The sequence below is a fragment of the Carettochelys insculpta genome, chromosome 6, assembly GCF_033958435.1.
Source record: "Carettochelys insculpta isolate YL-2023 chromosome 6, ASM3395843v1, whole genome shotgun sequence".
NCBI classification, from domain to species: Eukaryota; Metazoa; Chordata; order Testudines; family Carettochelyidae; genus Carettochelys; species Carettochelys insculpta.
In genome coordinates, this window is record NC_134142.1 from 72,746,402 (window position 1) to 72,772,622 (window position 26,221).

Below are 26,221 nucleotides of genomic sequence, written 5' to 3' on the forward strand. Positions count from 1 at the left end.
CACGTCTCTGATGAGGACTTCCCGCACCTTAGATTTAGCTTTCAGCCTTGCAAGATTAAACAGTTTCCCATCAGATCTTGTGTGCAAAAAGATGCCCTCTGTTGAAGATCCAAAGGGATGCTTCAGGAGGAGTGCGAAGAAGATCCCGAACAGTGTCGGAGCAAGCATGCATCCTTGTTTGACGCCGCTCCTGATGCTGAAAGCATCCGATAATGTGCCATCGTATTGGGCAGTTCCTCTCATGTCTTCGTGGAAAGACTGGGTCATCTTGAGTAACCGTGGCGGACGTCCTATCTTGCGGAGCAGTTTGAACAGTAAATGGTAAATCTAGGCTAGCCAAAGAGATTCAGCTTGTCGTGCCTCCTTGCCTAGTCGCCCTGGGAGTATGACATATACAGTGGCAAAGTAACAGAGCTGACTCACTGACCCCCGATGCTGTTTCAACTCCTGAGCACTTCTGTTGAAGTGAGCTCAGGAGGGGTCAGTGCAATGGCATTTTACACAGAACAAGGAACATACAAATTACTACAGTGGAACACACCCCAGGTCCATCTGGCCCAGTATCCTGTCTCTGACAGCAGACAGCACCAGATGTTGCTGAGGAGGTGTAGCTAGTGCCAAATGTCACTGCCCAGCTGAAGAGGATGTACAGAACACATTACACCCAGTCTCCTGTAGCTGTTCTGGTCCCTGTTTAGTCAGGTATTAAGTGACCTAAAATATCCTTTGGAGTTTGGCTCTGGATCACCTGAAAGAGATCACTTCATCTGACCCCAGAAGCTGAGGCCAGCTGGGGTGATTTCTTTGCTACTCATTTTTAAATTTGAACCCCTAGAGGCTGCTGGCTGAGTGTTCTCAGAGGAAGGCTCTCAGCTCTGGAATTTGCTTCATGAGTTTGTCTGGCAGAACCTGGGTATGTTTGGCTTCATAATACACTTGCAAGTGTTTAGTCTAGGGGGTGTTATGGAGGTTAATAGGAGGTGAAGCCATCACTGCTGAGAGAGGTTATGCATATACTGTGATAATCTTGCTCAGAGGCTATACTCTGCATGCTCCTTATGAGGATACTTCATTGACTTGGTCTTTAGTGCTTCCCCCACTATATTGCAAAATGCCCATTATGTGTGGGCTGCAGGAACAGAGCATTAAAAGAGCACTCCCTTCAGTGGCATTTATCTTAAGTAACAAGTGGGTCTGTCCCATGAAAGTTCATCACTTAATAAATTATTTTGTTAGTCTGTAAAGTGCTACTGGACTGCTGTTTTGTTTTGATAGAATACAGACTAACACGGCTTTCTCGCTGTCACTATTCATTATTATAATATGATCTCTAAACATAGCCCATCTGTGGAATGAAGGAGTCAGTAATAGTAATGGCACAGGTTATGTCTACACTACCCTGGAAGATCAACCCACTGAGGGTCGATCTTCTGGGGTTTGATTTCGCACTTCTGGTAGGGACATTGACCCCTTTACTCCTTGTATAGGTGGCGGGGAGAAATTCTCCCATTGACCTTCTTCAGTGAGGACAGCCAGGTAAGTCGACAGCAGATATGTCAATTCTAGCTACTCAACTGCTGTAGCTAGAAGTGCATATCTGCAATCAACTTACTTTCCCAAGGCTAAGTCTCAATTGCCGAGGACTGTTGGCAAAAGATACGTGAATTGGGCAAGACATTAGCATATCTCTTACCAACAGATCTGTCAGGAGAGGCTTTTCCAACATTGGCCCTGTCCACAGGGAGCCAAATGTCAAAAAACCCTGTCAAGACATTCCTTCTTCCTCATGGAACGAGGTGTACAGTACACCCTCAACACGCATGGCTTCATTACTTTAATGCAAGTTAAGTACAACTTGATGCTGATCTGCAGCCCCTTGTCCCAGCCACATGGCTGTCAGCCTGACAGTCATGCTGCTGGGGGAATGCAGGGAGAAGCAGTCAGGGCTGGTCAGTTTCCCAGGGCTGCAAGCGGAGGGGAGCTGGGGACCAAGCGACAGCCTGGTTCCCATCTGTCCCCTGATTTGCACAAAAATTTGAGTTACGCAGGGTTGCAGGAACACAACCTCCATGTAACTCAAGGGTTTACTGTACAGGGATGTCGACAGAACGTCCCAACCAGCAGATCTCTACCAACAGATCTGAAGTCTGGATGCACACTCTGTCGACAAAACTTCTGTCAACAGAAGTTTTTTTGACAGAAGCCTGCAAGCTAGACATAGTCCTAATAGCATAGACAGCTCCCTCGTCCATCCACAATTATCAATGGATGACCACAGCAAGAAGAAGAGACACATTGCTATTGTGTGAGGTCAGTCCTCTTATGCCAATACAAAAAAAGTAGTCCTAGAAGAAACCCATCAAAATACCATTCTTACCTATGCTGGAGATGTGTGAAATGATTCTCGTAATATAATGTCCTGAGGATGGAAGACTGGTTGGCACTTCATAAAAAAAGGCTAATAAACATCAGGGTCTCAAGCTGCAGGGACAGTACTGCCAGAAGCTCAGTTAGGTTTAATCTGAAGCAGGCAAATCCCATCACTGATCTACAGTGGGAGACAATACTAGGGAAGCAGTAATGGTGAGCACAGCCTACGGGAAGGAATGGGTGGAAAGCCAGCTATGAATTTGCAGTGAGGTATGATATTATGTACAGTAGACCCTCGACTTCCATGTAGGTTGTGTTCCTGGGCAACCACACATAAGTCAAATTCTGTGCAAGTTGGGACTAAGCGTGGGAGGGGCCGTGTTGCCTTCAGGTCCTCCGGTCCTGGCTGTGCCTGGCTCCCTGCTCCAGTGAGTGGTGAGGAGTCAGGAACCAGGCGACAGCCTGGCTCCTGGCTCCCCTCTGCTTACAGGAGCTGCAAAACTGACCAGGGCTGATGCACTGGTCAGTTTCACGAGGCAGGCAGCCAGAAACCAGGTGGCAGCCTGGCTCCCAGCTCCCCACCACTCCTGGGAGCCAGAAGCCCAGTTGCTGCCTGGTTCCTGACTCACCGCCACTCATGATTTCAACTCGTGTTATTGCAAGAAACATGTAAGTTGAACTCATGTAAGTCAGGGGTCTACTGTATTCAGAGATATTTTTCACCATACTTGTTCTTTTCTAGCTTCACTGAAATGTGGATCTCCACATGGTTTCTCTGTAAAACCCAGCACAGAGGGAAGCAGCTAGGAACCATTTGTAACAGTGAAACCATGGCTCACACATCTTGCTCAAAGTCCCACAGAAGACAGCAGAAGGATCTGCAAGAGAAGCCAGAAATGCTATGCTTTAATCACACAATTCCTCTTTTCTTCATAGTATAACCCCAGAGCCACTAAATATCACACGCTAGGGAGAGTGAAGTTTCTGCTGTACAGCCTTGGCTGAGAAACAGCTGGCCTTTAGCTGGTGTGGTAGAGCACAGGGCTTTAGCCCCTTGGGTCTCTGGTTCAATCCCTTCTACTGACAACTCAGGCCTGTTGGTATTACAATAGTATGATGCTGATCATAGAGGGACCAGTCATGCTACATCTATGTGACTACAGTGCTGAGGCAGGTAGAATAAGTGATACTGTCTCTTTCTCTAAAACTGATGGCAATTCTGAAGGACTATATGGGCTGCAGGGAACACTCATGCACTTGGGCAAGCAGGCAGATTTGTTGGGGATCTACTAAGACTTTGCCTTCCTGAATTAGCTTGCACATAGAAAGGAGAGATACTGCAATCATCGTCAGCACCCAAAGCACAAATCCCTATAATAGGATTTAAAACAGAAACTCTATTAACTGGGAGTAGCCAGCAGCTTTTAATTGTTGGGATAATCCCTGGCATAGTCATGATTTCTAAGGCCCACGAGACCAGAGGCTATCTGGGCAAAGGCTGTTGCTGGATGGTGGCCTGTAAGGCCACTTGCACATACAGCTCCCTTCTAAGATGCCTGGCTCTGTGACCATTACCATAGAACACTAGGACCGGAAGAGGCCTCGAGAGGCCATCGAGTCCAGTCCCCTGCCCCGACGGCAGGACCGACCACTATCTACACCATCCCTGATAGACATCTATCTAATCTGTTCTTAAATATCTCCAGCGAGCAAGATTCCACAACCTCCCTTGGCAACTTATTCCAGTACTTGACCACCCTGACAGTTAGGAACCTTTTCCTAATGTCCAACCTAAACTTCCCTTGCTGCAGCTTAAGTCCATTGCCTCTTGTTCTCTCCTCAGAGGCCAAGAAGAACAAGTTTTCTCCCTCCTCCTTATGACACCCTTTAAGATATCTGAAAACTGCTATCATGTCCCCCCTCAATCTTCTTTTTTCCAAGCTAAACAAGCCCAATTCTTTCAGCCTTTCTTCATAAGTCATGTTCTCCAGACCTTTTATCATTCTAGTTGCTCTTCTCTGGACCTTCTCTAATTTCTCCACATCTTTCTTGAATTGGGGTGCCCAGAACTGGACACAATATGCCAGCTGAGGCCTAACCAGCACAGAGTAGAGTGGTAGAATGATTTCTCGTGTCTTGTTCACAACACACCTGCTAATGTATCCCAGAATCATGTTTGCTTTTTTTGCAACAGCATCACACTGTTGACTCATATTTAACTTGTGATCTACTAGAACCCCTAGATCCCTTTCTGCTGTACTCCTTCCTAGACAGTCTTTTCCCATTCTGTATGTGTGAAACAGATTATTCCTTCCTAAGTGCAGCACCTTACATTTATCTTTATTAAACTTCATCCTGTTTACTTCAGACCATTTCTCCAATTTATCTAGATCATTCGGAATTATGACCCTATCCTCCAAGGTAGTTGCAACCCCTCCCAGCTTGGTATCATCTGCAAACTTAATAAGTGTACTTTCTATGCCAATATCCAAATCATTAATGAAGATATTGAACAGAACTGGTCCCAAAACAGACCCCTGTGGAACCCCACTTGTTATGCTTTTCCAGCAGGATTGAGCACCATTAACAACTACTCTCTGGGTACGATTAGCCAGCCAGTTATGCACCCACCTTATTGCAGCCCCATTTGAGTTGGACTTGCCTAGTTTGTCGATAAGAATATTATGTGAGACCGTATCAAATGCTTTACTAAAGTCTAGGTATACCACATCCACTGCTTCTCCCTTATCTACGAGTCTCGTTATCGTGTCAAAAAAAGCTATCAGGTTGTTTGACATGATTTGTTTTTTACAAAACCATGCTGGCTGTTCCCTATCACTTTACTACCTTCTAAGTGGTTGCAGATGGCTTCCTTAACTACCTGCTCCATTTCCTTTCCTGGCACAGAAGTTAAGCTGACTGGCCTGTAATTTCCTGGGTTGTTCTTATTCCCCTTTTTGTAGATGGGCACTATATTTGCCCTCTTCCAGTCTTCTGGAATCTCTCCTGTCTCCCATGACTTTCCAAAAATGAGAGCTAATGGCTCAGCTACCTCTTCTATCAGCTCCTTGAGGATTCTAGGATGCATTTCATCAGGCCCTGGTGACTTGCAGACATCTAATTTTTCCAAATGCCCTTTCCTTTGCACAGTACCTTAAAGGAGAGCACAGATGGGTTTACAGCAGCCTTCAAAAACTTTTGCCCTCCATAAAGCTCAAACTTATCCTGGGTGAAGTGCTGTGAGCAGAGGCAGGCTCCAGCATCTGGAACCCACAGCCAACACCCACCTCTTCCTCAACTCATGGGCTTTGGGAAAGCTGAAAAGAGACAAGTGAACTTCTCAGCCCTGTTATGATACTAGGGGAACGCTGGGCCAGGTCATACAATAGACATCATCCTAATCCCCGGGCCTGGGCCTGGGCCTGGGCCTGTCCCCGTCCCCTTTCACCCATGCTGAGCGGCTGGCCCTGGAACCATCAATACAACCATAGGGGCAACCGGCCCTAACCCTTCCCTTGGAGTCTAGGGTTACCGTATTTGACCTTTCAAAACATCCCAGCAGGGAGCATCTCTCTGCCAGTACGGACCAGCTCACCTGTATTAAGCTACTGTGTATGAATGACCTGTCTATAACTCACCAAGACAAGGCGAGAGGGTCGATACTGACACAGAGACGCGAGCTCTAGGGGTGCGCTGTTTTGAAAGGTCAAATACGGTAACCTTCCCCGGGAGCGCGGCTAGGCCCCGCCCCCAGACACTGGCCCCGCCCCTTGGAGCCAGGCTCCGCCCCCGCTCCGACCTGTGGCAGGGCAGTCTCCGGGCGCAGCTCTCCCGGGTGTCCCGCTTTGGCCAGCTAATGGCGGAGCAGACCTTGGGCATCGTCCGGTGCAGCCGCGGGGGCTCGGAATCTACCTTTCGTCCGAACCACTCTGCCCCGGCTGTCATGGCGGCGGCGTAGGCTGGGTTTGGCCCCGGCAGGGACCCGTCGTCAGTTCCGCCTTGCGCGAATTGGGCCCACTGGGGACCCGTCGTCCCGGCCCTGCCTTAGGAGGAGCGGCCATGGCGGCGGAGCCGAGCAAGGGGGAGATTCAGTCGCTCTTCAAGCGGCTGCGGGCGGCGCCAGCCAATAAGGTACCGGTTCGCACCGGGACTGGCTTCTTCCCGTCTGGGCCGGGCCCCCGCGCCCTTTCGCTCTTTGCGGTAGTGCTGCGGGGCCCGGCTGCGGCCTGGCACCGAGATAGGCCCGGAGCCGGTGGCCGGGGAGCCGGGTGTGCTGTTGGAGGCGGCCGGCCGGGGCGCCGGGATGTGGCCTAGCGGCCCCAGGGACGTCACGAGCGGGGCTGGAAGCGGCGCAGCTGCAGGGGGATCCTTTTTGTTTTTGTATCTGCAGTTCTGCTGCTGGTCCTGCTTTCGTGCGGAAACCGGCAGCCGCCCCCGCCCGGCTTAGATCTCCCCCTGGCTCCTCAGGCTGGTGCTAGGAGCACCCAGTTCCGGGGGCTGGTTGGTACGGTGGCCCTCTTTGACTTCCTTATTCTTCCTCGCTCTGATTTCCCTTTAGTCCTGCTTTGATTGTGGTGCTAAGAATCCAAGCTGGGCCAGTATTTCCTATGGCGTATTCCTGTGCATTGACTGCTCTGGGGTCCACAGGTCCTTGGGTGTGCACCTAAGCTTCATCAGGTATGTATGTTTGGCACAAAAGTCGAAATAGGTGTATTGTGGGGAAGGGAGAGAGATTTTGATGTTTTATTGTTATTGGAATCAACTGAGGTTTGAGTAGCAGGACTTTTTTCAAGCAGGAGTCACTTTATTTTCAAAATACTCAATTTTCTGTGTAGCTTCTGAATGTGTAATCTTTGAATGTGGCTTACAGCTCTTTGAACATATGAAAGTTTAAGAAACACATGGAAATAGTTCTCAGAACACCAGTGTGTTGCATGTATTAGCCTTGTGGGAATATCACAAGGAGTGTTCCGTGTAAGAGCTGAAATACAAGTGAAGAACTTCATCTTTTTCTGCAATTTCAATAAGAGGACAAATCATGAAATTAAAGCTAGGATGATGAGTGCTTGGTTGAAACAGTTAGATATAAGTGTTATGTCTTGAAGACGCCATTAAGATTAAAAGGAAAAATCTTTAAAAATTATCTGTCTAGTTTTAATGTATGGTGCTTAGGGTGGGGCAGCAAAGAATTAAAATGACCGTAAGATCTGTTCCACAGCAGTGCAAATATTGAGAAGGATTAGTGATGTGAAGAAGAATGACTGTCAGACATGTGCATGTGACAGGCTTACTCAAAGTGAGACCCATGAACAAAAGAATGAAAGAGTACAGGTATAGATGGTTTGGTTGAGTAAAGTGCAGTCTTGACAATAGTGTTGGGTAAGAGAGTCCAGCAATTCAAAGCCAGTCCAAAGACTGTGGTGTGATAGAGAATGGGACACTGCAGAGAGCATCCAGAGCACTTTGGAGGGAGAATATTCATAGCACACATCCCATTTGATGGCATTAGCTCAAGGAAGAAGAGGAGCATGGTGATGTAATTGGGCTTATCCAGACCAATCCCAATTTGAGGTTGGTGATCATTGAACATTATATTGTGTTTTATTCCTGTCTCAAATGATAAAACTCCCATAATTTTCATTGCAGAGGTTGGTCCTCAGCTTTCCTATTCATGCTATTTCTTGTGATATTTAAGCTCTTGTAAAACGGACTGACTTTTTGTTGAGTCTGCCCAGTGCCTTATGCAATGAGGTCCAGGGGTCTCTGGGCATGAGTATAATAGAAATAACTATTTATTAGTCTAGATTTTCCCTCTTCTTCCTGTTACATACTGCTTTTTACACCCTTTGGTTGTTTACAGACTGGTTTCTCCTTAAGTCATCTATTAACTACATTAGACAGATTTAGTTCTTAATCTTTTTCATAACACAGACCCTCTGTTCTTGATCACTATGTTGCTCTTTCTGATCTGCATTCAGTTTGTCTTTTTCACACTTGGATGTCAAAACAGAAGGTAATGTTTCAGGCACATGCACCAGAGCCATGGAAAAAAGCTCTTCTCTCCCAGCTCAGTGTTATGAAGCTTCTACAGCCTTTTTTGGTTTGATGTAGTGAGTGATACTCCTGTTGAATTTGCCATCTTCTGTCTCCCTCAGAATTTTTACATTCCAGGTTTCTCCATTGAATATCTGCTCCAGCATGTGTTTCCCCAGATGTGTAGTATCTTCAGTTACAGAGCAAAGTCTTGTTTTATTATTTTCTGTCTGTGTTCATAACCCTTCTAGATCTTGTATGGTTTTTGTTGTTGTTGTTGGGTGGTTTTTTGTTTTTGTTTTTGTTGTGTTTTTTTTTTGCATCTACAAACTACCAATAGAAATGTTATAAACTTGTACCTCTTTCACTGGGCACCAGACTAATGTCCAGAGACTCACTGCCTGATCATTGCCCTCTCCAAAACCTGTGTATTCTGCTCTTCAGAGGACTTAACATTCATTTGCTGTTATGACTGAATAAATGCCTTGTTGGTGGATCCACACCTATCTGATGTCTGACTTTCATCCAATCGGGGGCTGGGCTATCTTAGAATCCTAGAATTCTAGAACTGTAAGGCTACGTCTACACGTGCACCCAACTTCGAAATAGCTTATTTCGATGTTGCGACATCGAAATAGACTATTTCGATGAATAACGTCTACACGTCCTCCAGGGCTGGCAACGTCGATGTTCAACTTCGACGTTGCTCAGCCCAACATCGAAATAGGCACAGTGAGGGAACGTCTACACGCCAAAGTAGCACACATCGAAATAAGGGAGCCAGGCACAGCTGCAGACAGGGTCACGGGGCGGACTCAACAGCAAGTCGCTCCCTTAAAGGGCCCCTCCCAGACACACTTTCATTAAACAGTGCAAGATACACAGAGCCAACAACTAGTTGCAGACCCTGTATATGCAGCACGGACCCCCAGCTGCAGCAGCAGCAGCCAGAAGCCCTGGGCTAAGGGCTGCTGCCCACGGTGACCACAGAGCCCCGCAAGGGCTGGAGAGAGAGTATCTCTCAACCCCCCAGCTGATGGCCGCCATGGAGGACCCCGCTATTTCGATGTTGCGGGACGCGGATCGTCTACACGTCCCTACTTCGATGTTGAACGTCGAAGTAGGGCGCTATTCCCATCCCCTCATGGGGTTAGCGACTTCGACGTCTCGCCGCCTAACGTCGATTTCAACTTCGAAATAGCGCCCAACACGTGTAGACGTGACGGGCGCTATTTCGAAGTTACTGCCGCTACTTCGAAGTAGCGTGCACGTGTAGACGCAGCTTAAGAGACCTCAGGAGGTCATCTAGTCCAGTCCCCTGTCTAAAGCAGAATTACCCCCAGAATCAACCCCAACTATGTCAAGCCAGTGCCTCTTTGCTTACTGTTGTGTGTGTGTGATGGGAGTGTGACTCTCACTCTTCACCTACTGCTAACATATCTCCCAGTATGCAGTGTTCTTTTGTTTTGAGTAGTGACTTTTCAGTGACTTGTAAACCCACCTCTGTGCTTTAAAACACAGCAGGATGGGCTGAATATATGTCTTGTGTGCTGTGGTAAGAGCAATTCCAGGAGAACAGGAAATGCCACCTGGGATCTCCCTCTGAGTGCAATGTCAGTGGGAGACATTTTTACATGGGCCTTATAGATCCAGTGTGAGGGGCAAGCCAGTGACATCAGTGACTGTTACAAATTCCTCTTAACTGCAGTTACTGGGTGGGAAGGGAAGAAGAAAGACTACTGGTATCCCACATGCTCCCAGAACAGTGTGACTAAATTGCAGTGGGGCGCCAGGCTCCTGTTGTCTGCTAATATGCTTCTGAATCCAGGAAACCTACATCATCTTGATACAGCTGATTTGTTCTTGTACAGGTCTACAGAGCTGGATTCAAACTGGAGCTGGTTCCAGCTAAGGTGTATGCAAGTGGGCAGCAATGCCAATGCGGTGAGGAGCCTTTATGGGCATTCCGTATGGTTTCCCTTTCAGACGTGGAGACCTGTAGGTGATAAGAGGCACTTCTATTTTCCATCTTCAGTTAAGAGGTCAGAACAGTCACCCTGGTAGAGATTAGAGACTCCTAAAGTATAGGCCTGTCATTTTCTTAGATCTTATTTAAATGTGATCAGCCAGGAGGAGGCAGAAGGTGGGTACTTTTAAAGAGAAGAGACTTCTGCTCAGGAAGCACCTAGAAGCCCCTGCCACAAGCAGTGATTCAGAAGCATTCCTGTCTGGGAAGGCCTGGTAGTGTGCTTTTGAATCTTGGAACAGCAGGAGGTGAAGCTGGTATATTACTGGATAAAAACACTTTACTGTCCCTCCACCCCACCCCGTTTTCTGGGAAGTGCCACCCTGCTGTTACTGCTGCTCTCAAGTTAGTTACCAATGTCTGATGCTTGTGGGAGTTTTGTCTCGTCTGCCTGTGGCCTGATCATCTGCTTTTCCACAGACTGCCTTCTTCCGCCAGCATGGCTGCACCACTACAGATGCCAATGCCAAGTATAATAGCAGAGCTGCCCAGATGTACAGAGAGAAGATCCGACAGCTGGCAAGTGCTGCCATGGCCAAGTATGGCACCAGTGTAAGTGCTGACCAAGCTACGCCACTGTGGGAAAGAAGCGTGATGCTGATTGTTGAGGTCCATGTGATGTTGTCTTCATTTCAGCTCCTGATAGATGGACTGAGTGGAACTCCAGGCCATTCCCCTGAGAAGAACGATGCTGACTTTTTCATGGAGCACACACAGGTGAGACAAACCAGCTAGATGTGGCACTCCGTGTTGAAAGCTGTCTTGTCAACTTGCCAGGAGCCTGCTTTCACACCTAGTTTGCATGAAGGAAGGCCGATTGCAACTGCCCTTGGGGATGAAATGGATCTACAGCTTGTGAAAGCTACTGTTCTCAGCCTAAAGAATGGTTCTGGAGTGGAGCATTGCCTACATGTTAGCTGGAGCCAGCTCCATTTGCAACCTCTGCCTGTCGCCATTCTGCGTTGTAGGTGAAGGGCAGTTCTGAGCACCACCAGGGAATTCTTTGTCAGCTCCTTTTGGCCTGTAGGCCTTGTTTTGGCCAGCATGTTTCTATGTAGGCTCTTTTTTCACGCTGTTATGCCAAGAACAGATAGTCAGCAGAAACTTGGGTAGAAAGTCATCTCTACTGATTGAAGGTCCAGGTCTGTAAGCAGTGGCCCAGATCTTATGCCAGGGGTGAGGAACCTCTTTTGGGTCAGAGACCAGTGACCCAGAAAAAAGTCAGCTGAGGGCCACACACAAAAACATCATGGATGTGCCTCTTCCTCTTCCTTCCCCCTCACCCCAAACCAATAAGCACAAAAAAAAAACCCCACAAAATGGGGAGAGACCTCACTTGTGGAACTTAGTTCGCCAGTTTTCCCTTCACACTCTAGCCCCATCTGGGGGTGAGGGGGCACACCAAGGCTTGGGGCTGCTCCCCTAGTGCCAGATTAAATCTTGTGGGAGCTTGGGGCTAGTAGATTTTGTGAGGGACCCCAGGGCTCAGGAGTGGGGCCAAACCTGAGGGGATTCAGTATGTGGGAAGGAGCTGCCAGGGACTGGGTTGGGAGTGCAGGGCCTGGGTGGATAGTAGTGTGCAGGAGCAGTGGGATAGGGGTTAGGGTCTGCTGGGAGGGGAAGTGCACTAGCAGGCTGCAGAGGGGTCTGGGCAGGAAAGCGTTTGAATGGGGCGTAGGTGTTCAGGAGGGGTCAGAAGCTGGGGTTGCCTATTTGAAACAACTGTGGGGGGCACACATGGCTTCAAATTACCCTGAACTGTCTTTCAGGCTCCACCCCCATTGCTTCCATTGGTGGGGAATCCTGACCAATGGGAGTGGTGGGGATGGAGCCTGCAAGTCAGCATAGGGGTTCAAGTTCTCCTGCACTGCTTTTCCTGTGCATAGCTGCTTCCTTTCCATGCCACGTGTAGAGCCTGGAGGCCAGATGCAGCCAGCAGCTTGCTTTGATCCAGCCTGCAAGGCTTGTGGCTCCCAATCCTCCTCCACACTGGGGACCTGGCATTGAGCTTTGGCTGTGTGACTGGAGTGCCAGAGGGGGGGTGAGTCCTGAGTCTCACAGGTCAGATCTTGCACGCAGGCTGTAGGTTCCCCACCCCTGGCTTATACAGTTTAGGTGTGGAGTAAAATGGGAGCCAGACCTGAGGGAATGGAGGATAGTCAAGATAGCTTTTCCAGAGAGTCTTCGCCTATCCCTTGGGAGCCAGAAGGTGACTGTCCTCTCCAATATGGAAAGGCCTTCATCCCAGTCTAAATTGTGTCATCCCATTTTTTTACCCTCTTGAACGAAAACATTCTTCTTGTCTCCTCCACCTCACTGCATCCAGCTCAGCTCCATTTTCCTTCCACTGATTTATTGGGATTCTTGAGGGAATGCTGACTGGCCCATAATGTCATCAGTGTTTTCAGCAAAGCTATGGTATTTGCAGCGTACATGCTATCCTATTTTGATGTATAGTGGAGAGGAGGCACTATTCACCTTGGGAGGGATTTGAAACTGTACTGGGTCATTCATCCCTTTGAGATTCATTGCAGCACATTTCAACCTTTAAGCTTTCCAGTACCTGGGATGTGGCAGAGGCCAGTCAGAATCCGGCATTGTCCTCACTGGAGTCTGAGAGAGCAGCAAAGCCATTGGAAGTCAGCGAGATGCCACGTGAGTTCACTGCTGAATGGCTTCTCTTCCAGGGAAGAATCTCACTGGGCTGGGTTTGGAAAGGTTCAGATTCTCCCTTGCATGACCAATGAGTGAAAATTTCGTGCAACACAGTGCAGGAGTTCTGGTGAAATGGGTATGTCTGAGAAACCATTCTGCTCTCAGATCACAGATATCATGCAGTTCTCTACTCTCCCTGCAGCGTGGGCATGGTAGCAGGATCCTTATGACTTGGACTTTCCCTGTCCTCTGTTCTCGGTGCCTATCTGTAGACCTAATAAACATTTCTACTACAGCTTTCTGCACTCTCTCTCAATAGATTGAGACTGCATATGGGATGCTGGGCAGGTGAGCTTACAGAGGTTCTGTTTTGAGGATTGTGTTGCTGGGGTGGAAAGGAGGCATACAGAATCAGGAATGTGGAAGAAGTGTAGCCCTTAAAACAGGTCCATATGTTTCCCTGAAACTTGGTGGTGCTGAGTGTTTGTTTTTTTTTTGACTCGTTTAATGAAGGGATTTTTAGGAGTATATTCCTAATTTCCATAAGTGAGCTGCTATGATGTTGCAGTGTTCTGAGAAACATCTGAAATTGCATCTGTTGGGGGTAAAGGCACTGTGAGTCCCCTGTCAGAAGAAAGAGGCAATAAATCTGCCAACTTCTTTCCCCTAACTGTAGTCTTACTGCTCATCTTGTCTCCATAGAGTCAAACCAAGGCCCATCTATTGACCTGTTGAGTACATCTCCTAAAGCTCCTCTAGGTAAGTGTGAGAGCCTTCTGGTTTCTTCCTTATAGTGCCTCTCCTCGTTACTTGTCCCAGGAGTAAACCTTTCTTGTTTGTTCCTGGCTGGCTCTGAGCCTGTCACAGTAGCTGTCTGTGTAGGTTTTCTCTAGTGAAATCAGTAGAGCTGGAACTGGATTGAATCCATTTTTTAATTCTGTATTAAAAATATATCGTCCTGTGGAGTCTCCTGTTGGGGTGTATTGTTGACTCTCCCATCACATTGAGCTCTTGGCTCTTGTTAGGTTACCCAGAGGCCCAGACTGCTGCCATTGATTCTGCTCTTTGTACTGGAGATTTCCTTTCCGAGTCACCCTCCCCACCCAAATTTAAATTTGCATCTCATTCCCAACAGCTTGCTCCTGTTTGAGAGCTTAGCACAGGTGCCTGAAGCTTGACTGCCCAAGGGCCATGCTGGTAACTTTCTCTGACAGCATATAACGGGCATACAGTCAGCACAGGGAGGTGTGGCCAACAGGGACAACAGGTCCCACCATACTTTCCTCCATCTGGCTCTGTAGTGTATGGTCAGAGCCTGCATCTCTCTGTTAGGAGGTATGTGTGCTTCTGGCCTGCACTGCGCTCGGATCTGATGTAAACCTTAGGCCAAGAGTAACCCTTTCACTCCCCATGTTTCTTTCCCTCAGATGTGTCCATGTGTCTGTCTGCTCAGGGGCCTGCTCCTGCCAGAGGTAACTGGCTAACAAATGGCCTGCACCGGCTGCTTGTAGCACCTCTGCTTGCGCCCTTCTGTGATTCTGCCTTTCGCCCCATTGTTGGCTTCCTGGGCACCAGAGTATAGTTGTCCCCACAGTGGCAGATTCCAGATGGAAGAAAGGGTTTGAGGAAAGTGGCTGGTTGTCTCTGTGCCCCATTGGGTTTAGGAGCCATCTGCAGCATGGGATCTGCACAGCCAGCCTTCTGGGCACAGTGGGTCAGTGCCACTTCCAGATATTTCCCAGCAACCATGGGCAAAGCTACGTTGCCTGCTGCTTAGACTCCTTTGGCTTTCTGGATGACTCTGCCTTGAGGCATCTGTGATGGGCACCAACCTCTTGCTGGTGCTGCCATTCTTTCTGAGAAGCTGCTGGAGCTCTCCCCACCTTCACCACCAGATACATAAGTGACAGCAGGTGTCCTGTCACTTACTGGTGTCATGCCCCTCTCTCATCTTCCTGCAGTGAGTCACTGCAAACCCTCTGGTCCTTTTGGTTGGGCCACCCTCTGTGAGTGCCTCCCCTGCCACCTCCCTGTTGTACTTCTAGTCAACTGCACAACTTTCAGCCAGTCTGTTTTTGAACTGGACCCAGGGATCAACTGTACATGCTTGTGCTCCTCACGATTTCCTCACCCTTGTGTCCTGCCCTGACATCGTGGCAGGGCTGTCTACCACCTGTGGAGGGTGGTGAACCTGGATAGTCCAATCTCTATTCTAATCCTAGTCCCCTGGCCCACCAGGGACATTAGTTGGTGGCTCCTTTGTAGTGCCCTCAGTATGGGCATTTACCTGGTGCAGTTCACCCTCATCCCTGACACCTGCCTCTTCTGTAGTGTGCGAGAGACCCCATTGCACACCTACCTCAACTGCCCCAGGTTGCAGCCCCTTTTATTGCTCCTCCAGAACCTACAGGGAGGTTTGGTCTGCGCTTTTCCTTGCACCTTCTTTTCACACACCCTATCTGTGGCCCCACAAAGTCACAGGAGCTCCTCATCAACCTCCTCCTGGCCCAGGCTGCCATCTACAACACCAGCAGGAGGATGCTGGATAAGGGGGTGCTCTGTGACTGTGCAGCCTATTTCCATTCCTCCTTTAACTCGCATATCTGGGCAGAGTTCCTCTGGGTGTCATCTGCTGCCTCCCTAGACAATTTTCAGGAGCAGTGGGCTCTGTCCAGGGTTCTCTGCTGGGTGTCCCCCTCTGGTTCCCTCGTTTTGAAGGTTTGACCTGCACCCCAACTCTGTTTCTATCATTTGTCCCTCATGATTATTTGGTCCCTCCCATGTGGCTGGGAGAGGGGCTTTTAGAAGTGTTTTCCACAACTTCTGCAACCCCATGCCCGGAGCTTCTCATTTTTTCAACCTGGTCTCAATGCCCTGTACTCGGCTGAGTGAAATCACCTGGGCTGTGCTGTAGAACTGCATGATGTACACTGACTGCGTTGCGGCTGGGCTGTGGATTTTTGTGTGTGGCCACCTGGGCTGTTCTGAACTAACCCCAGCTTGTTAAGTTCTTTCACTCCTGCTCACTCACCCCTTCCTTCCTGTTCCAGAACTAAAATCTTCCCTCATTGGAAAGAAGAAGCCAGGCGCTGCCAAGAAGGGGGTATGTCTGAACTCCTGTTACGGGTGGGGGCTCTCCCTTGTACCCTGTACATCTCTGCTTTCCTTCAGGCATGGCTTGTTCCCTGGCACCTCACTTTGCTACCCTTATTTAGCTTACTTCAGACCCTGGCCCTCCTTCTGAGGCGTTTGATGCCTGCTCAACAAACTTTTGCTTTCGGCTGCATTAGTCAAATGATGCGGCTCTGCTTTACCAGTTCTCCCTCCCGCTGCACACGTAATGCCTTACTAAGCTGAAGGCAGTGAAACTATGAAGCCTTGTGGTATTGTGTGAGTACCACAGGTGAGGACAAAATGCGGCTGGTGAATTTCACAGGGCCTTACACCAGTGGCTCAGTTCCCTCTCTGTGGGTTTTTTTTCCCCTCTCTTCTGAAACATCATTTCATTGCTCTGTGTTGTGGGGCACTGATCCAGAAAAATCTGAACGCCAGACGTGCTGGGTATTTCTGATGAACTCTGAACTCCTTTGGGTGTCTTAGGGGTGAAACTCTCATCCTGGTTCTGTTTTATCCAGTTGGGTGCAAAAAAGGGGCTCGGAGCCCAGAAAGTGAGCAGCCAGAGCTTCAGTGAGGTAGAGCGACAGGCCCAGGTGGCCGAGAAGCTGAGGGAGCAGCAGGCGATGGAGTCAAGGAAGCAAGCAGAGGAGTCCATGTGAGTGTCAAGCACTGGGGAAGCTGTAGTCATGGGCTGAATACTTGCTTGCCATGGCAGTGAAATTGTCTTGAGGTTGATGCTCTGTACCTTGAGAGCTCTTAGATTGTAGGAACTGGACAAGCAAAAAGGCAGCTCTGGGAAGGTAACCTGAAGTAGGAATCGCCATTATGGCAGGGCAGAAGTGCATTGCTGTGACTGTATTTGAGCCAGTGCCTCTGAAAAGGGTTTGGGTGAGCAGATGTGGCAGTTCCCTGTCGGTGCATAGAACCTGTCTCTGTTCAGCTAATCTGTATTTTTGGGCCTGACCCAAAGACAGGGCTTGGGTAAGGACCTGCTGTTTTTGCTCAGGGACTTAGTAGGCTAATTAAAAATGTGTCTCTTGTCAGAAAGCGAACATGAAATGAAATCCTAATGTAGATCAAGCTACATTGAGAAAACAACAGTATGCCCCTTCTACGCCAGAATTTTACAACGTGATTGCTTTATTGTTGCATAAACCTACCTTTCCCAGTGCGGACATGTGGACAGTGGTATATTTTTCCCCCTCCTGTCCACATTACTCTCCTTGAGGCGGGGTAGAGGTGAACTTGTACCCACTACTGTTGTTCCTTGTAGAGTCACTTCAATGCGACTGGCCTATCAGGAGTTACAGATCAATCGGAAGAAAGAGGAGAAGAAACTTCAGAACCTGGAAGGGAAGAAACGTGAACAAGCCGAGAGACTGGGAATGGGATTGGTATCCAGAAGGTATTCAGTTTGGGGATGCGTGGGATGAGACTTTGCTGCAGGAAAGACTATTTGCTTTGGTGCCTTGCAGGAATCTCCTGCTATCTTAACAGATAAGTATTTGAATTGTGATTAAAAATGCCTGTGTGATGAGCAGTGTCCAGAATCACTCTGATCCCAGGAGAGGATGAGGTGGGCCCTTCATGCTGTGTAAAGTGTTGTCCCTATAGGCCTCTGGGCCTCATTGGTGGTATTTATCATCTTTCAGCATCAGTGATCTTTCACCTCCCCATAACCCACTTGATATCTCAGACCAGCAGACTCCTAGGTGGAGTTGAATTTGTCCACTTGCACGATGGGATGCAAGTGAAACCAGGCCCTGGTGGCTCGGGACTCTTAGCACCTCATTGTCTCTGGGTAGGCCAGTTTTAGTTGAAGCAGGATGCTGTTGGGTGGATGTTGCCTCCCCCTTATTTGGGGGTCCACGAAGCCTGAGACTTGACTCCTTGCCTTGTTGTTAGTTCTGTCTCTCACTCCGTGCTATCTGAGATGCAAGTGATTGAGCAGGAGACACCAGTGGCTGCAAAATCTTCTCGCTCCCAGCTGGACTTGTTTGAAGATGCCGGAGGCTTCACGTCTGGACCCCCTAAGTAAGGCTGAGCCTCACTGTGGTTTTTGGCTTAATCCTGGGTTTCCTCAGTCTGACGTAGAGTCCCTTCTGCTTGGTCCCAAGGTACAAAGATAATCCTTTCTCTCTGGGAGATACCTTTGGCTCGCGATGGGAAACAGATTCCTCCTGGGGTGTCGACAAAGGGGACGAGGAGGCCGCAGCAGTGACCATCTCCAGCATCCAGCCCATTGGAGAGAGGTAAAGGGCACCACCTCGCTGCTGCTAGAGCTGTGACTCTGGATCTAAAGGGCAAGACTTACAGCCAGTGGAAGTAGGCTGGTGTCCTAGGGGAGCCAGGCTGTTTGTGTCTAAACACAGATGATTATATTCAGCTCCACAAGCCTCTCCCATGCCATGTGCTATGAGCAAGATCTATGGAAAACTCATCTCCATTGGTGCAGCAACCAAAAACAAAATAGAGCCCTCGATGCGTCACCCAGAGCAGTCTCTTGGTACTTCCTGTCTGAGACCTAGCCCCCCAGTATTTGCATTAGCTCCTTAGTAACAGGGGCTCTGGCCTTTGACTCACCAAACAGAGCAGACGATGGCCTGGCAGCACAGTAAGCACTCTTGTATTGATCTCAAGGACCAAACAAGTTAAAGGAGTTTTATAAAATTTCCACTGTCCTGCATTAAAACAGTAACACTTCAGTGTGGGGGCTGTTTGCACAGAAGCTTTAGTTTTACTTGGTTTCTTGGCAAATACCCTAAAGCATTCATTCCAATGTTGAAAGTGCAGGGATGAAACCCAAGAAATTATAACTAAAGCACTTGCAGTGAAAATGGAATTGTATGATTATACAAAACTAAATGAAATCTATTGATCTCTTTGGAAGCCAAGTATCAGAGCCTCTTATTTTCAAAATAACCTTTTTCAATGAAAAAGGCTTAATTTGTACTGTGGGCTGTGGTAGTAACAGAGAGGTAGCCGTGTTAGTCTGTACTCCAACAAAACAAAGCAGCACACATGTAGCACTTTAAAGACTAACAAAATGATTTATTAGGTGATGAGCTTTCGTGAGACAGACCCACTTCATCAGATCAATTTCATTTCCAATGCAGAGTGACATTTATAAGTCCAGAGACGACAAAAAATTGCAATAAAAACTGACAAATCAAATAGGATTGAAGGAGGGGGGTGAGGGGTGGGGGGGGATGTTAGGCTGACCACTGCACCTGTTGCTTGACCCCCCTCTTCATGTTCCAGTAAGGGACGTCCTCTGGTTAGGTCTTCTTTCCTGAGACGGCAGGATTATGGTCATTACATTTTGTTATGGTGCTGCAGTGCAGTTGATTTGAGGATTTCTTGAAAAATTAAGAGGGTGAGAGAGAGAATGGTAGAAAGGGAAGAGGGGTGTGGGGGGCTGAAAGTAGCACACAAGGAGGGCATGCAGCATGGGATTCATAAGTGAAAAACAAAGTTCCTTGAACTTGAGCAAGGCCTAATTGGCTTTCTCGAAGAAGAAATCTTTGTTTGGTGTGTTCATTCCATTGCAAGGTCAGGGGAGATAAGATGAGACAAGCTGACGTGTAAGGTTGGGGCAGGAGAATGAAATATTTATTTACAACGTCTGTCATTAAGAACCCCAAAAAGGGGGAAAACTGGGTGGCATAGTTCATTTCCCTCCTCTCCCAACGTCATTATTTTGTCCACTGATTAAGCCTGCTGTCCACCACACCAGTCATTAACTTATAGCTTCACATCTTCTGTTTTTACCAAGCATAGTTTTAACAGTCTTTCAACCATGCCAGTGGGCCCTTTTTTGTTTCAAGTAATCCAGTTTTTCAGGTTCTCTTACCCTTGTTTAATGATACTCAATGTTGAAAATGACCTGTTTTCCAAGCTGGCAAAAAGTTATTGTGAACTTAACACAATTTATTTATGAACTTGCACATACTTCTTATATTTGCGCTATAATTAGGGTACATTTTTTAGGCCTCCTAATCACAACAGAACTTTCTGACCACTAGTTAACTCCACTTTGGTAAACTGTCTTCTGCTGGGGAACTGGCAGTGGCTGCTGCCTGTGGCTTTGTAGGTTTGCTTTGGTCAATGTGAGTATCAGAAGAGCAGGGCTTATAAGCTGCCTTCTTTGCTGCTTCAGTGAGCATAAAGGTTGAGTGAAGTTTCCTGCCTCATCTTCCTCAGGCCCATCAGTAGGAGGGAGACAGAGAGCAGGACATCTGCAGTGGAATCCAGTGAAGCTCGGCAGAAGTTCGCTGGTGCCAAAGCCATCTCCTCAGATATGTTCTTTGGGCGGGAAGCAGATGCTGAGGTATATCCCATATCCCCTGCACCTGCCATTCCTGTTGTATTTGAACTGGTACTTGTCTCCTGACCTGACCCTCTCCTATCCTATCTCAAGCCCTGTTTCATCCCTTTCTGTGATAGCTGAGTCTGTCTTCTGTTTTCTCCTTGATTCAGTATGAAGCCAGGTCTCGACTGCAGCAACTCTCGAGCAGCAGTGCCATCAGCTCCACAGACCTCTTTGGGGAAGCTGAGAATGCGCACTCATCAGGTTTGTTAGCACCTAGCTAAGGACGGGGAGCAGGCAGACAATGGCTAATTCCTGGATCTGAGCCTAGGACAGACCGGGCTGTGAGGCTGATATGGTAAACTGAGTGATGGTCCCACGCTTAGCAGGGCCTGCTGGGGCAGGGCGGGTCTTTTCTTATTCTCCAACCCCAGTCCATTCCTTTTCCTGACTCTTGTCAGGTGGCGTGTCAATTGGGAACGTGCTGCCTGCAGCTGACATCACCCAGTTCAAGCAAGGAGTAAAATCTGTTGCTGGCAAGATGGCCGTTCTAGCCAATGGTGTAATGAATTCTCTCCAGGTAAGGAGCAGGGGTATTCCTTGCTGTGGCCAGGGGTAAGAGCTGAGTGTCCTACCTACTGCTTATGTTCAGGTGAACAGCAGGGTAAGTACATTGAATTTGTACCCTCTGGATTTAGGCCTCCAAGCTCTTGCCTCGTTTGCAGGAAGCTGCCTTCTGTTGACCTGTACTTGGGCTGTACATATGCAGAATGGTTTGCAGGGAGCAGTTCCTATGCAGGCCTTTCCATGCTACACTTAATGACAGCTGCCCTCCAGTAGCTGATGCTATCCCATGCCACTGTCATAATCTCTTTCTGGAGCTGATTTCAGAGCACCTTCTTCTACTGGAGCAGAAGCCCCTTTATTCTCCTAAAGTTTCCTTCCCTCCCATAGTGCATCGCTGAGCAGAGCCCTGCTGGGTGGGGATATTTCCTCTGATCTGACATCCCTAGTGTTGGTGATAAGCCCTGTGCGGGCCTGACTTTTGAGTCCATAGGAATGTTATGCACCTCAGGGTGTCCCTGTTTCCATGTGTCTTCTCATAATGTGAGTGGCTCAGATAGCAACTCAGAGTATGTTTCCTTCCCCAGGATCGCTATGGCTCATATTGATGGCCCAGGGACTGAAGCTCAGAGGAGTGGCACCGGGAGGCACAATCTCACCTTGCATTGGCTGGAGTTGTGCTGCAGGATTCTGTTTTCGTTTGTCTGGGGCAGGGGGAGGGAGGTCAACAGAAACAGAAGGGGATGAGGAAATGCCTGTGACCAACATTGTTTCCAAATAGCTCTGAAGTCTCACCTGTATTAGAAACCAACATGCTCTCAAAGCAGACCTGCTGCTGCTAGGTGGGAGGCCTTCTCTGAGAAATCCCACATTGCTCTGAACTGTGAGGCTGGAGATGCAGATAGCTCCAGCCCTCACTGGCCCGTAGCTGGTTGTCACAGCAAGTGACTGTGTCTGAGGCATTCCCACTTGCACCCTCTCATCAGGTCTATGAGGAATTGACTTCTGCTATATATCTTCCCATGACTAGTGTGGAGGAGCTGTGTGCTGGGGAGGGAAGCTCCTTTTAGTCACCACATGGCAGATGCACTGGGAAATGTGAAGGTAACAGACTTTTCTAGGACCTTCAGGAATCTGTTGTGGCAGTGCAGTAATGGGAGTAGCTGCCTTCTGTAAATCAAGTCACTGTTACTGTCTGCGTGAATCACCATAGACAGAATAACCCTCCAGAAGGGAAGAACTTAGTCCTGTTACATCAGGAGACCACGCTTAAGCCTGGACTCCAGAGGGAGCTGAGTGATGCAGAGGTTTCTGCAGGCTGTGTGTAGAAGCCCAGGATGTCTTATTTCTAAGGCATTCATCTTCTTTAGCTTCTTCCAGCTAAGCTGGGGCTGTGACAGGGTTGCCAGTTTTGGTTGGACATGTTCCTGGAAATTTCATTACATGACACAATCTTTAATTCCTGGAGCCCAGGACAATCCTGAAGGGTTGGCAACCCTACACTGTACTTGCTTCGCTTCAAGAACAGATTAGAGCCTCTTGTGGGGGGGGTGGGACAGGGGTTCAGAGGGAAGAATTGTATAATGTCTACTTTCAAAGTACCTTGCTTCCTGATGGCACTCTGCTCCTGGCCCTGAAGTATCAATAGTGCTAATACCAGCAGGTCTTCCTTAGAGGGGGCCCTTGTGGGCTGAGCTGTGGAAGAAAGGGCTCAGCCCTCTTACAAATGAAAAGTAAAATTCTATCTGGAAAGGGGAGCAGCAGCCGTTTGTTCTAATGGCCCAACTTCCACAGCTCTGCCTGGGGCCAAGCCTCCTAGCAGTACTGGGTGGTTTGTGCTCTCTTATTGGGCTTGACTGCCACGCCCCAGCTCCCTCTCCGGTTCCACTTGTTCTGTGCACATGGAGCTAGAGCAGCCCTTGAATAGCGCACAGGCTGGACCCTGCTCTGAGCAGCACAGTAGCTCTGCCCTTTTCCTTTCTGAAGTCCCGTTAGCTGAATTACTCTCTCTGGGCAGAAGTGGCAGAGGGCGTTTCCCTTTTCCATCCCAGCAATGCAGCTGTGATGTCCAAGTATCTGTGCGTGGCGAGTGCCGTGCTCCTTAGTGCAGAGGATGCCGAGTCTCTGTGTGGAGCTCACCTATCTGGAGCATCTCTACGTTGGGTTCCTCCATGCCGTAATATTGAATGGCGATATCTCTTCATTTTGCTGAATTCTCCCCTAATTTTAATTGGGAGTCAACTTGTGCTCCCGTATGGTTTGGCTTGTTTGTTTCCCGAATACTTTGCTGGCAGCGGAATAGCTATACAGACTCTCCTATGAGTCTGTCAGCCTGTAAGGTGTAGCAGCTCCGTAGCTATAGGTTGGGCCTAATTCCTATTTAGGGACAGTGACTGTTGTCCCCTCACATTCTAAGGTGTGCTTTGGTGCCGACAGCGATGGGGAGACTTGCTGGAGGAATGGAAGGCTGGTGGAAATCTCTAGCCCTCTGACTTCTAAAGACTCAGCAGAGTCTTGCCCATCCTTCTTCCTGTGGTCATTCTTTGTACACTCGAGCCACCCAGTCTTCACTTGTACACCTGCAGGATCTGAGTGCCTGCCTGCTGGGCCTTTCTGCCATTCTCCCCTACCCCGTACAGCTCCTCCAGATCCTGTGCCCCAGGCTCTGAATTATGCACTGACGCTTAGATTTTAACTGTTAAAATTGTCATAGAGCAAAGCAGTGGCAGCCTCTCCAGTGACTCCCTGTCTGAGGGAGAGGATGACAAAGGCTGGTGATACAGCCTGGTGCTCCTGCTCTGAGATGGGGAAGAGATTTCTCCTCTCTGGACTGTTTGTACTGTTCAGCAGATAATGGTATTCCTGAGCTGTGTTTGGTTGGGTTCACGGTTCAGCCGTATGAGAGAGAGTGAAGCGCAATCTCCCTCAACTAAATAAAATCAGACATCTGTATGTGCTCCATCTTGTCTCTTTCTGGAATGGGTCACGTGTGCTGAGTGGGTTTGTACAGGGAAGTGTGAAAAGCAGCAGGCTTGAGCAAATGTTGGCAGCTCCCCTGTGTGATATGGGCTACCTGTGGGATGCTGAGTACTGGCCCAGGACTGAGTTCTCTGTAATCACTAACCACCTCCTTCTCATCTGATTCTTTTTGCTGTCTTATGCTGCGGTATACAGCTTACTGGAACGAGGCAGCAGTGAGTGGAGAACTGGGCTCCGTGACGGGCAGAGCAATCCACTTACTAGCAACGTTCCACACTTGCCTTAGAGCTGAAGATGTCTTCATTGATCTAGAGCCAGACCAATTCCTGTGTGTTGCACACTCTGTGGTATAAGTGGCAGCTGGACTAGGCACTATCAGTGAACTTCAAATAAACTTCAAGCCACTAGCTGGGGAAATGAGCATCGACATATTAGGCTAGTCAATTTGACTTCAGTTCAGGAGTCAGTTTTAGAAGTTCTGTGAAGACACCAGTGGGAATATATGGGTATGTGGAGAAAATGGCTACGTCTACACTAGCCAAAAACTTCGAAATGGCCATTTCGAAGTTTACTAATGAAGCGCTGAAATACGTATTCAGCACCTCATTAGCATGCAGGCGGCCACGGCACTTCAAAATTGACGTGGCTCGTCCAGACGGGGCTCCTTTTCGAAAGGACCCCGGCTACTTCGAAGTCCCCTTATTCCTATGAGCAGATAGCCAACGGCTTCCCCCGGTCCCTTTTGAAAAGCTTCTCTTTTTCAACAAGGAGAAGCCCAAGAGGGTAGCACTGAAAACAGGTGGCAGGGAAATGGAGGAGATTGGATTCTGATCCCTGTTTTGATGCTTAACACTCTGTGGTTTCTTCCTCAGATAACTCGTCTACAAAAATGGAAATAACAATACTTCACTTCCTCACGGGAGTGGTTCAGTGAGGACCGATGAATGCAAATCCCACTGACGTCCGTGTGAGTTAGCTGTATATGTGAGGGCAGAATTCAGCCATTGCTATCTATAATGTGCATCAGGATCCTTGGGTAAAAGTGGCTAAAGAATAGTTTTATTTTGATCACTGCCAAAGCATAAGGAGAAAGGGATTCACTTGTTGGTTTCAGATGCAGTCAGCAATATTGAAAATTGATTGTATACAGTTGGGTTTACTGCACTGTACTAACCAGTTGTGCACACCTGACCTTCACTGTACGGGGCTCTCTCTTTCCTGGTTTGAAATGGGAATATAACTCAGAGTAGTTTTTGAAGTGGGAAACAGAAAAAGAGAGAGGAGAATAGATGCATACAAAGAACCATGAGGCAGAATTGTGAAGAGGACCGGGAGAGGTGTGGAATGGAAGTGGGACATCTGTGTGTGATAAACTCCCTCATGTTCGGTTCAAAGAGCGACTGTACATAATTTATGAGGAATCAAGGCACGTTTACTGGTCTTGGTTCAAGATATCTTGCAAAGGTTTGCAAGTGAAGTAAGAGGAGTGCTCTAGGGTAGTTCAGAATGAGTTATCTTAGCTTTGGAAAACTCATGAAAACTTGCCAGCCAGAGAACAAAATATACTCCCTTTTCTCCCTCTTGAAGATAAAAGGGGAAAAATAAGAGTGCTGTTTTACTTTCTCATGAACATAAAATGTATTTTCAAGTGACTTGAATTTTTTTCAAAGTTTGGAGATCTGTTACATCACAAAGAGGAATTATGGTTCTTCCAGCACATTCTTCAAGAGAATCGTTAATGTTAAACTGCATCTTTGATGTATGGAAGAATTTCAATATTTTAATAAAGGCCAATTAGACAATTTCTGTGATAAGATAATTGGAAAATTAATGGATTCTACATGATCGTGATTAGGAGCCATCAATTTGATTCTTAAAATATTATGGGGTTTCTGGGCACAGCTAAGAAAATCAGTCCGGAGTAAAATTGCTTAAAACTGGGTCACTTACAGCCCTAGGTTGGGATTTCCTTCTCACTAAGGCAAGACCAGCCAGCCCCCAGATTAACTCTGCCAGCCCCACTAGCCAGCCAGAAGCCATACAAGCAAACCTACAGCTTTCCAAGCTACTTCAAAATGCCCAGTCCAGCAACCCTCTACACAAGTGAGAGGTCTTAAAACCTATTTCACCAACACCACATAGATTCTTCTGGGGCCCAAGGGTCCAGC

The 26,221-nt window shown here is 48.1% G+C and overlaps 1 protein-coding gene across 2 annotated transcripts; it reads left to right on the top strand.

Annotated features, from left to right (window-relative positions):
- Window positions 1–6,373: 6,373 nt before the first annotated feature.
- Window positions 6,374–25,848, top strand: ARFGAP2 (ARF GTPase activating protein 2). 2 transcript variants are annotated; one of them, XM_074997297.1, is made up of 17 exons: window positions 6,374–6,501; window positions 6,929–7,047; window positions 10,275–10,347; window positions 10,850–10,981; window positions 11,066–11,146; window positions 12,982–13,084; window positions 13,787–13,843; window positions 14,512–14,556; window positions 16,135–16,187; window positions 16,720–16,856; window positions 17,475–17,606; window positions 18,107–18,235; window positions 18,319–18,453; window positions 20,405–20,531; window positions 20,681–20,774; window positions 20,972–21,090; window positions 21,662–25,848. In XM_074997297.1, exons 1-17 carry the CDS (start codon window positions 6,430–6,432, stop codon window positions 21,680–21,682), a joined length of 1,629 nt encoding a protein of 542 aa, XP_074853398.1. In that variant the 5' UTR covers window positions 6,374–6,429; the 3' UTR covers window positions 21,683–25,848. The 2 variants fall into 2 exon arrangements, with proteins under 2 accessions (XP_074853398.1, XP_074853399.1); XM_074997298.1 differs by lacking the exon at window positions 14,512–14,556.
- Window positions 25,849–26,221: the final 373 nt, after the last annotated feature.

Bases quoted from the DNA above. Each gene is read 5' to 3' on its own strand.
- ARFGAP2 (XM_074997297.1), top strand. From the start codon at position 6,430: ATGGCGGCGGAGCCGAGCAAGGGGGAGATTCAGTCGCTCTTCAAGCGG. The intron at 13,844-14,511 runs GTAAGTGTGAGA...TCTTTCCCTCAG, and splicing joins ATCTCCTAAAGCTCCTCTAG to ATGTGTCCATGTGTCTGTCT. The intron at 16,188-16,719 runs GTATGTCTGAAC...TGTTTTATCCAG, and splicing joins CAGGCGCTGCCAAGAAGGGG to TTGGGTGCAAAAAAGGGGCT.